We start from the raw sequence: 12,023 nt of genomic DNA, 5'->3' as shown, positions 1-12,023 counted from the left end.
TTTTATTATTTTCAAGACTTTTTGGATTTGCCTCAAACCAACAACACCAGATAATAGAAGAAAATACTGAAGTATAACCAAGATAAGCACAACCAAGATAAGCAAACATAATTGATTAATTCTGCAACCAAGTTCTTGAAGTACAAAATATTCTGCTCCCATGAGCCAACAAATACAGAAATAAAATCAGGAATCCCATCCAACAGGTCTGGTGGTGATTCTACAACAAAATCAACATTTAAGCAGGGTCCTCCATATCCACATGACGGAGGGAGCTCTCCCCAATGTTCTTATCACTCCAAGTCTTCATTTCTTCAAAGAGCTTCTTGGTCTCAACACGGGTGGGTCTCTTAATGATCTCTTGAATCAGCAGGTCTTTTCTGAAGTGCATTGTTTCCATGTAGCGATTCTTCACCTCCCAATACCTAGCTTCCTCTTGAACTTGGGCATTACTCTGGTCTTTTTCTCTTATCTGGCCCTTCAGCTTTCGGATCTCTTCATAACACTTCTCTATGGTATTCTGGCGATCCAACAAGAGTTTGTCTGTTTTCTTGCGACGAGATTTCTCTGAATTGGCATTTTCAGTCTGAATCTGGAGCTTTTTAGTCAACTCTGCCAACTGAGCCTCGTAATGTTCTTTTATCTTCTTCTCTTGGGTTTCAGTAGATTTAGAACTCACAGTCATTCTTGGCCTCTTCTGAGAAGTGCTCCCTCTAGCATATAATTCTTCAAGCTCTATTTCCCTTAATTTCAACTTATGAAGAGCAGAAAGCTTCTCTTGTCTAGCAGTGTTCATCTTAACATGCATCGTTTCCACTTGTTTAGTCAATTTTCGATTCTCTTCCACAGTTTGGTTGTAACGGGGCATGGAAACAATGTTGGGTTGTTTACCAGCAGGAGGGTATAAAGGATCCTGAGGGGAGAAAGGCATCCCTTGAGTATCAGCAACAGATTTGACCCAATTAGTATAATCCTCATAAGTAGCACAGTCTCTCTGACCAAAATGTTTCTTATCTCTCCAACAAATATTTTTCCAAGCTTGGGCGGCTTCTGCCATTTGCCCACTGTCAGTGGCAGAATGATAGAAAATATTCTCAGCAACCTCTGTTTGTTCAGGAGGACTTACAAAAGCGTATCTAAACGTTCTCCTAGCCAAGACGGGATTATAGTTGATTCCACCTCTAAGGCCCATAAGAGGTACGTTCTTGAACTTTCCGCAACTCATAACAACTTCCATGTCTTCTAAAGCTTTATTATACCAGACAATATCTTTAGCCATCAGCCCCATAATCCTCTCAGCCCACTTAGATGTGTGCCTATTATCAACGAAAGTGCCACGCTCAGGCAGATGTGACCTGAACCATCGGTATAACAACGAAGCACATAATCTAACCAGACCTCCCTTCTGACTACTCTTGTGATGAATGGAGTGATAAACATCCCCCAAAAGTGTAGGCACCGGATTCTGCAAGATGAATATATGAATTGCATTCATGTCAACAAAGTTAGGAACGTTTGAGAACATCACGATGCCATATATACTTAGAGCCAAGATAGCCCTAAATGTGTCCCATTCTTTTGCTTCAGCAGCATCACAACCCCTTTTGACCAGAAACTCCATGCAAAAACCAAGACCTCCTCCCTTCTTAGTGAGATTTGCTTCCACGACCGACTTGCTCAAATAAAGAGCCTTAGCAATTTCAATGGAATCAGGGGCCTTCATGGTGCCATAGTATGGTACTTCCTTCTTTATAGGAACGCCAAGAAATAAGGAATACTCTTCTAAAGTCAGAACCAAGAGGTAGTCAGTGAACGTGAAGCAGCGAAGGGAAGGATTATAGAACTGAAGCAAAGTGTGAACTCCCTCTTGCTCGTACTTGGTGAACGGCATCTTGAGAAGACTCAGAATGTACCCTTATTTTTCTCGGAAATTGGTTGACTCATCTGGCGTAATCTTCTTTGCTAAACACCCAAGGGAATCCAGATTCGGATTCAGGAAAGAATAAGAGGGGTTGCGTCTACCAGTCTTCATTGATGTGGCCATGTGTTGGTCGAAGACAAAGCCAAAAGTTCCTGAAAATAAATGAACATGCATGTTAAATGATATGGCGGAATGCATTTCATTGGGAGAATCCTAAAGCCTTTTCATTATTTCTTTTCGTTTCTTTTCTTCTTTCTTCTTTTTTTTTGCAAAAAATGTATATTTTGTCACTATTTTTTTTGAAATAGACTTTAGGATTCTCCACGAATGAAGTGAGGTGGATGCAATAACATGATGTGTCATGTGTGTGATGTAGTGAGAGACTGAATGTCCCTCGCAGCTCTGAATAACTGGGTAACACTGACTATAGCAGGTTCAAAATTCCGGATTCAGATTGCAAAATGGAAATCAGGGTATGATGAAGGCTAGTATCCTGTCCCACCCCAAACTCACAGGTATGAATTCTAGACACGGACAGGTGGTCCCTAATGGTCACTAGGGTCTACAGTTCCCATGGGGTACAAAGTGTTTGAGGCAACAAGCGTGCCAGACACAGTGTTCCATGAAAGAACCTCGCCCAGTTGTGGTACCCCATGTTGAACTCGATCGTAGCAAGAGCCACGGGAGTCAACATGAGCATCCACGCTAATCCTATGTGTCACTTGGCCTGGGTAGTGGGCCTTTTACCTCAAAAACCCCCACATGCAAAACAAAGCAGAAAAATATGTGGCCCCCACGGGGACCCATAATATAGTCCAGATGCATGATGTGCAAGCAGAAATAAACATGATATGCAAGCAGAAAATAAAACATGCAAACATATATACAAGATATAGACATAAAAAACAAATAAACACCCAATAAAATAAAACAAACAAAGGCTAGGATCGACTTGCTTAGGTCTTCCCCAGCAGAGTCGCCAGCTGTCGCACGCTCGCGAAAAAAATGAACAGAGTCGCCTCCAGTATATTTATCCCACAAGGGAAAGGAATATCAGAAAACCTAACAAAGGAAGGAACAGGGTCTTGCGACCAGAGAATCAAGGTACGGGAGTCGGTTACGCAAGGGGAAGGTATTAGCACCCCTCGCGCCCATCGTACTCGATGGTATCCACCTATGATTGTTTCTATCTAAAGGGTGTGTACTATGTCTATCTATATGTGAATGAATGCAGAATGTAGGGAAAATAAAGAATTATACTCGCACGGGCCCTACCCCGCTGCCTACGTATCCTTTTCAGGAATCAGAGTTACCGTAGCTCGGCTCCATAGTTTTGTTTGTTTTTGTGTTTTTTAGTTGGGCGGAGTTAACGCTCGCGCTCCTGCATAAGGGACAGCCTAGGATGCATTAGAGCGGAGATAACAATGCCCTTAAGAAAGGAGAGAAGAGAGAGAGTTTGAGTGTTTCGAGGAAATCCCTAAAGCAAGGGAAACTCGAGTTACTCTTTGGTTTGTGTCTTTTAGAATTTGGGAACTTACGCCCGAATGGAACCCTAAAGCAAGGGAAATCCAGGCACTCGAATGATTCCCTAAAGCAAGGGAGATCCAAGCTTCCATTCCCTTTTTAATGATTTTCACTTTGATTATTAGTGTTTTAAGTATTTTCTTTGTATTTTTTATGGGATTTTAATCAAGCATTTATTAGATGTTTTATGGTTTGAAAAGAAAAAGAATGAAAAAGTGGGGAACTAGCCTAATCTCTAAGCCTAATTGTTGTTGTTCTATTCTAATGAGGAAGAAGATATTTGGTATTTCACAATATAAGAAAATATTCACAAAAAGAAAAGAATTTAGAGTCTAAACTATTCATGAAAATTAATCACAGGAAAATTGCATTTTTTGATGTTAGGAACTATTTTTGAATTAACAAAGAAACTATTTATTTATGGTTTATCAACCAATCAAAATTCAAGGAAACAACAATTAAAATTTCAATTAAAAGAAAATAATATTCTAAAAAAAACTAATTGGTTAGAAAAGGTTTTTTGTTGTTGTTTTTATTTAAGAAAATCAATCAATATGCAAAAAGAAAAAAAGAAAATCAATTTTAATTTGTTTTTTATTAACAGCAATGGGGGGGGGGGGGGGGGGGGCACAAGTATTTTCAGAATGAACTACAATTAGTTATAAGCAAAGCTGGGCCTGCAATCAGGGGGTGGGGATAATAGATGTGTCCAGGCCCAGTTTTGATACGTATGGTGCGTTAGAAATGAAGGGGTATGATTCCCGAATAGTGACAAGGCCTGTTTGCGCGTGGCCCAACGTCCACCTTACACTAATCCACACTTATTATTTCCGTTATTCATTTTTATTATCTCAGCATGTGGTTTGCTTTGTTTTATTTTACTATATGGTTTTTATTTGAATAAAACGTAACAGCAAGGAATATATGTGGAATATGCTATCAATTGGGTCAAATGTGTTTAAGTGAGGATAGAACAGAAGCATGATTCGACCAATCACAGTTAGACAACACGCCTGCTAATCATTATAATGGGACAAATAAAATTCAAAGGAATGGGAGGAGGACCAATAGGAGAGGGCCACGCGCGCAAACGGAGGGAACAAGAATAACAAACTTCAGACGCCGGAGCTCAGCTCCGGTCGTCTTCCTCAGCCGCAACCGCCGCCGGCGAAGCCAAAATGCGCCCAGAAACTACTAAAACGCATACCGTTCCACTCGGATTTTCGCGCTGATTACAGATCCGGTGTTAGATTTCATTAATACTCGCTCTAACTTTAAAACCGAACGCGTTTAAGAAACCCTAGCTACGAGTAACGTCACGAAAATCGAATGCAAGCGTATCAATGAAGCGCTAACAGATTCCAGAGTGCATATCCACAAGAAAATCATTCAAACAGCCAGGTTATCAACTCAACTAAATTCAAAGAAAAGGAACTTCATACGATAAGCATCATACATTTTCATCAAGCATAGTTATGGTAAGCGAATTAGCATCATCATGTAGTATGCCTATGGATGCAGAGTGAGTTCGTGAGGCTTACCTGATTAGATCTTGAGCGAAATGATGAGGATGCTTCCACGAACTCCCAGCTGCGCTTGACGACGACGCTGATGTGAGAACTTGATGAAGAACCTTAGCGCTTAGATGATAGCAGTGGTGCAGGTTGAGGAGAGAGGAGGGAACCGTGGTGGTGGCTACTTGATGAAAGAGATGAAGCTGCGGCGAAGATTGAGTTAAAGATGTGGTTAATAGCGGTGGCCGGAGTTGGTTAAGAGGGGAGGTTAGGGTGGCCGGAGTTGGTTAAGAGGAGAGGTTAGGGTGGCCGGTGGTGGTGGAATGAATGAAGGAAGAGAGAACCGAAGGGGAGGGGAATGAGGAGAGAAAGAGTGGATAGGGTAGAGTGAGAGTGTGAAGAGAATGGGAGAGTTGAGTGTTTGGAGAGTGAGAGTAAGAAAGAGTCGAGAGCCCTCATGATTGCTGCATGAGCTTCTCTTTATACTACCAATGATTAGCTCATGCTTGGGATCCTTGAATGTGGGACTTGGAAGATGTGTGTTGCAATATTACTTTTTTACTTTTCCAATGTGGGACTTTAATATGTGTATGGTGCAGTTGTATGTTGTTTTGCCTTTTTCTTTATGTGCAAGTTTGGTTGCTTGTATGATGCATTGTAATTCTCTGGCATGATGGTGTTTCTTGCATGGCTTGTAATGAATGGTGTGTGGATGGTGTTTATGTGTGGTTTCAAATGATAACATGCTGCAGCAATCACTTGTATGCATTACCATATTACCAATGCCATGGTGCTCACTTTAGTCACTTATATCTCAAGCCATGTGTGGTTAAATGATGCAAGAATGGTGTCATATCAAAGAGGACATGGGATAGAACAAGATTGGTGTTGAAAGTGTCTCAAAATAAGGCTTAGAAGTGTGAGGAAAATAGTCTTGAACTCATGCAATTCCCACTGCACACGCAGGGCAAGGAACTAGGCTATGCGCAGTCAGATTATGACTTTGTGAGGGTGAAACTTTGAGCCTCTCTATATCAATCAATACATGTCCAAAATTAGTGATACTGGTCCCAATGGATAGAGGACATGGTAAAGAATAGTTTAGAACCAGGCTCGTTTAAGATAGTTACTTGTGGAGGAAGAAAGAGGCCTTGACATTTGGCACACAATGTGTTTGCTGAAATGCATGCGTGTGCCTTAAGAATCTGCCTCGGCTGCCTGCAGGATTTGACCAGTGTTGGGGCACTACTTTGAAGGCTTGCATATCACTCAATACTTGTTCAATTGACCCAATTCTTGTTTCAATGGATCGAGGAGATGGCAAGGAAGAGAATGATACCAAGTTTGCATTCATATCACTTCTGTAGAGCTCAAAAAATGGCTGGAGATTTGGCATGCCATGTGTTTGTGAAAATGCCAGGTCACGACCTGACTTGTGACCTGGAATATGACTTGGTTCAAATGAGTTTCCAGCAACTTCACACCACTTTAACTCTTCATACAAGCTTCAAATGAAAAAATGTCCAACTGCAAAGTTGTTCTCCTCCATGAGAGGAACAACTTTGATGTTGGATATTTTTTCAGAAAATGCCATTTGACACGTGTAATCCAGTGCTGAAGTGGACTGTTCATCAAGATTTAAAGTTCCAAAAATTTTTCTAAGTGTTGGAAACTTGTCTTTTTGCTATTTTGGCAACTTTTTGTCAAACTCCCGATTTTATCCATTCTTCGACTTTTCTTGATTAATTTTCCACCAAAAGTCAATATTTGACTAATTCTTCTGATTTTGACCCAAAAGTCAACCGTTATGATTTTTCCGACTATTGATGAAATTCCTGATTAAATCTCTTCTAGCCAAATCCAGTTAAACCACCACATCCACATGGTCAGTATGAGAAGCTTTTCACACATAGAAACCATTCCTGGTTAAATGTTGACCAGAAATTCAACTGGTTGACTTTGGTCAAAGAAACCCTGATTTAAAGAACCGGATGATTTGCAAGCCCGTATCCTTCAACCAATTCCTTGACCTGAGACAGAGAGAGGCCCCAGTCCAGGAGTACTTCCTTGAACATAGAACCACATGATTATACCTCAGTCTCCTTATTCCCTGATCAGAAATTCTTTGCAACAGAGCTTTTCTTGCTAGCCCTTGAATAGCACCTATGATATGAATGCATGGGTATGGATTATGACCTAAGTGATGTATGTACATGAATGCAAAGCCTAAGCCAGTTAGAAGTTAAAGGGTAGGACAAATTTGGGGTATGACACTGTGGTGAAGTAAATCTCCCAAAGTGTTGTGCACTTTTCCCTTGCCAACTAGGCGATAATTCGGTGACGATAAGTATAGTTGGCAAGATGAAATGCCCTAAACCAATAGTAAATATAAAGTCATTATCATTAATAAAATAGAACAATTTGTAAGGAAAAAAATTTATAATTACCTCAGGAAATTTCATTTGACAGTTGATACTAGCCTTATCACTAGTTTCTTTCACCGATGAAGTGTTGCACTTTTCTCTCATATACGCATCTTTATCTCTTTGCAATTCAGAGACTTGTGCTTGCAATTCCTGCAATTTTTGCAACACTTCTTCATTGGAAGGATTTGATCTTCTCCTAGGATGCCTGTAAAAAGAGGTTGGAGTCACACCATGACCATTACCCCTCACCCGACCGGGATACTCAGGAGCATCTAGTGCTCTACTAAGTACGCTCCTATCATCATGGTCCTCACCGGTGGATACCGATTGCGACAAGGTCTCCTGTAATTCATTTACATTTCAATAATTATTAGTGGAGATAAAAAATCATTTATATATTAAAAAACTTTTGATTTAATTAAAGACACAGTGTTATACTTACACATTTAGCATAAACTCTTTGAACATCGGGATCGACAGCTTGATTCTTGCCCGCACGAGCTTCCTTCCACAACACATGTACTGGAAGTGAGGTTTCCTCACTTTTCGTCTCCTCTAACTATGCATTGACACAAATAAAATCGTCAAATAAAACACATTTAGACAATTAATTAAAACGCATTTCTATTTACTTACAATTTTTTCCTCTAAGCGTGCATATCCCAAACGCCCTTTTTTGTATGGATACGCGGCTTTTGATGCTCTCTCACTATTTGTGGCACTCCTTTTCCGAAAATCTTCATCTCTTTGCTCTACAAACTTAGCCCAATCATTATCATTGATGAACATCTCATACTTTTTTGGACGTCCCGGGGCCTCTTCAAGAAAGTTTCCTTCTTTATCCTTAAGATAGTTGTTTGTTAGATAAGCTTTCCACCCTCTATATCTTTTTCCGGCCAAACTAAGAATGAAGCGTTTATGCTCATCTGGTATGGTAAAAGACCTCTGCAAACAAGCATACGCATAGAGTGTGTTAGTATAAGTAATTAAATCAAATTATCGTCAAGATAATAACAACAACCATATATGATACCTTAAGCTCGTCCCAAATCATGTCTTTTTTCTCGTCCAACTCTTTGCTTTTCAGATTCCATTTAGCTACGGAGACTGGAATATGCAAACGAACAAGTGTACCAATATAGTTTGTCAACTTTGCAGAATTAGGACCAATTGGTTGGTTATTAGAATTCCATTCCAAATTATATATCAATCCTTGGTCTCTATGTCGAATGATTCCCTTCATAAGGGACACACCTCGTGCAACTTCTTTTGATGATGTATCCGGAGCATCTATATCTTGTGAGTTTTCTTGTTGGTTCTCTTGTGGGTTTTCTTGTGGGTTCTCCTGTGGGTTTTCTTGATTACTAGCCATTGAACCTGTATAAAACAAACTAAAGTACATTAGTACACTATTAACAAGCTAACAATCTATACAAGTCAAATGGAAGTCAAACCATGCATGTACAAGTAAATCGGAATAGAAATCGGTGAAATCAGAATAAGCGACAAAAAAAGAAAGTTGTCGGAATTGAACGAAATTTACATGGCTATGGTAAAACGTCCTCACGGACTCAAAAATGAAGTCGGTTTTCTGAAATTCAGACCCTAAGCCCGACTTTTGATCACGGGCAGAACCAAAACCGATAAAAAACAGTCCCGAAATGTAAAGATAAGTGAATGAGCAGCTCCGGAATTGTCAAAATAGGATAGTTACATGTAAAGAAGTCGACAAACGGATACATGGTTCAAAAGTTATGTACAAAACGAAAATATGGACCAAAATTGAATAAGTATTGTAACAATCGGAATACAAATTGAAAAAACTATACAAATTGAATATATAACATTAGTCGGAATATGTATACCATTACCTTTTTCACTAACGTCTCTTTCTTTTCTTGGTAGGATTGTGTGCTACGCGTCTCTTAACAACGCGGACGGTTGGATTGATCCAAATACCCTCATTATGATCATTTCTAGTACAAGATTCGTTCTCATCTTGATCGTTTCTTGTACAAGATTCAATGCCAACACCAATATCACATTGATTTCCAATGTTTTCATCAACTATTTTGTTTGATAAAAGCACTATAGACCATTTCGTACTTGTCGGATCATTGACATAGAACACTTGTTTAGCTTGAGAGGCTAGAATGAAAGGCTCATCTTTATACCCCACCCTGTTGAGATCCACTTGCAAAAATCCTGACTTATCCATTCGTATGCCACTATTATTTTCAACCCACTTGCAACCAAATACAGGAATTTGAAACTTTGCGTAATAAACACCAAAATGCGCTCGATAACCCCAAAATATGACAAATTTGCAAATTTCGTATTTAAGTCATTCGCACTTGATATGTGCGTTGCTTCAGCTACCAAGGTAACACCACTATTTTGCATAGTACTTTTATCATCCTGTTCTTTGGTATAAAATGTGTATCCATTAATTGCGTATGCGCTATAAGAAAACACAATTATACTTGGACCATAGGCTAAACATTCTGAACGATACTTTGAATAAATATGTTCTCTAAACCACGGTATGAAACTTCGATTGTGCTCTCGTACTATCCAGTTCTCATTTCTATTCGGATTTAAATCTCGGAGAACAACCTTGTGCATTTCAACATACGGCTCAACCTCAATCTCATTGTGCAGAACATACAAGTGCGCTTGATCCCGTTCGACCATTGATATTGTCACAACTTTATTTCCAATTAGCCTTTTTCCTTCTTTTTTTTCGACAATATGAGATTTGAGGAGTCCAATTGATTGAACATTTGACAAATATTCAGTACAAAACTCAACCGCTTCTTCAACAACGTATCGTTCGGCAATACAACCCTCCGGTCGACTTCTGTTTTTCACGTACCCTTTTAATATTTTCATATAACGTTCAGCAGGGTACATCCATCTCATATAAGCTGGTCCACACAATTGTGTCTCTTTCACAAGATGAACGACTAGATGAACCATTATGTCAAAAAACGAGGGAGGAAAATACATTTCAAGATCACATAAAGTAACAACTATCTCTTTTTGCAATGTTGGTAAGATCGCGGGATCGACCACCTTACTGCAAATTGACCTGAAGAAGAAACACAGCTTAGTTATTGCGCTTCTTACTTTTTATGGCAGAATAGAACGTATACCTATTGGTAAAAAGTGTTCCATTATAACATGGCAATCATGCGTCTTCAAACTCTTTAACTTGAGGTCTTTCATGGACACAAGTCTTCTAATATCTGAAGAGTAGCCTTCTGGAACTTTAACTTCACTGAGGAACTTACACAATGTTTTCTTCTCCTTTCTAGATAGAGTGTAAACATCAGGTGGCAGATATGTTCGTTTTCCTTTCGTCATGGGTCCCAATTCAGTTCTCATTCCCATGTTTACCATGTCCTTCCTTATGTTGAGGCCATCCTTAGACTTTCCTTGTATATTGAGTAACGTACCTATGACGCTGTCAAATACATTTTTTTCAATATGCATAACATCCAGGAAATGTCTTACGTACAACGACTTCCAATATGGAAGTTCAAAAAAAATTGACTTCTTCTTCCACCCACCCTTGACAAGTGAATGTGCAAAAGGCTTGCCAAACTGAGTGCTCACATCTTTCACCTTTTCAAAAATTTGATCACCTGACAAAAAAGGCGGGGCTGTACGATGTTCGGCCTTTCCATTGAATGCTTTTCTCCACCCACGGTAGTGATGATTAGAATTTAAGAATCTACGATGGCCGAGAAAGACATTCTTCTGACAAAGCTCCAATCGTGTCGTATCGGTTTCATCTTCACAAACAGGACACGCCATTTGACCTTTATTGCTGTACCCGGATAGATTTTCGTATGCTGGAAAATCATTAATTGTTCCAAACAACATCTCCCTCAAGTTGAAACTTTCTTTCCTATACCCATCGTAAACCTCCACACCGTTCTCCCACAAAAACTTTAAATCTTCGATTAACGGTGCCAAGTATACGTCTATGTCATTCCCTGGTTGTTTAGGCCCAGAAATTAGCATAGATAACATCATGTACTTACGCTTCATACATAGCCACGGAGGTAGGTTATAAATCATAAGAATCACAGGCCATGTGCTATGCGAGATACTTTGAATACCATGCAGGTTCATTCCATCAGTAGACAATGACAAGCGAAGGTTTCTTGCTTCTTTTCCAAATTCAGGATAATCAGTATCAACTTTCATCCATTGTGGTGAGTCTACCGGATGTCGCAACTTTCCATCAATAATTCTTTCATCTGCATGCCAAGTCAAGTGTCTTGAATCGGTCTCACTATGATACATGCGTCTAAATCTCGGGATTATAGGAAAATACGATAAGACTTTGGCAGGAGACAACTTTTTCTTATATCGAGGGGCACCGCATTTAGGACACTCATTCAACGCTGCATACTCGTTTCGAAACAAAACGCAATCGTTTGGACATGCATGTATCTTATCATAGCTCATGCCAATAGAGGACAACATCTTTTTGGCCTCATACGTTCGATTGGGAAGAACATTATCATCTGGTAGCATATCTTTCATAAGGGCTAATAACTCTGTGAAACTTTTATCCGACCATCCATTGTCCGCCTTTAAGTTGTACAACTTTAACACCGCAGACAA

The 12,023-nt window shown here is 39.6% G+C and overlaps 1 protein-coding gene across 1 annotated transcript; it reads right to left on the bottom strand.

The window, feature by feature from the left end:
• Window positions 1–238: 238 nt before the first annotated feature.
• LOC131614108 (uncharacterized) lies at window positions 239–1,891 on the bottom strand. The gene is made up of 2 exons (XM_058885737.1): window positions 892–1,891; window positions 239–735 (listed from the first exon to the last, which is right to left on the bottom strand). Exons 1-2 carry the CDS (start codon window positions 1,889–1,891, stop codon window positions 239–241), a joined length of 1,497 nt encoding a protein of 498 aa, XP_058741720.1.
• Between the last annotated feature and the right edge of the window lie 10,132 nt (window positions 1,892–12,023).

Source organism: Vicia villosa, linkage group LG6 (assembly GCF_029867415.1).
Source record: "Vicia villosa cultivar HV-30 ecotype Madison, WI linkage group LG6, Vvil1.0, whole genome shotgun sequence".
Lineage (NCBI taxonomy): Eukaryota > Viridiplantae > Streptophyta > Magnoliopsida > Fabales > Fabaceae > Vicia > Vicia villosa.
Note: the sequence above shows the minus strand (reverse complement) of the source record. Positions and strands in the feature narration are given on the sequence as shown.

Bases quoted from the DNA above. Each gene is read 5' to 3' on its own strand.
- LOC131614108 (XM_058885737.1), bottom strand. From the start codon at position 1,891: ATGCCGTTCACCAAGTACGAGCAAGAGGGAGTTCACACTTTGCTTCAG. The intron at 736-891 runs GTAAACAACCCA...TAAGGGAAATAG, and splicing joins TCCTTTATACCCTCCTGCTG to AGCTTGAAGAATTATATGCT.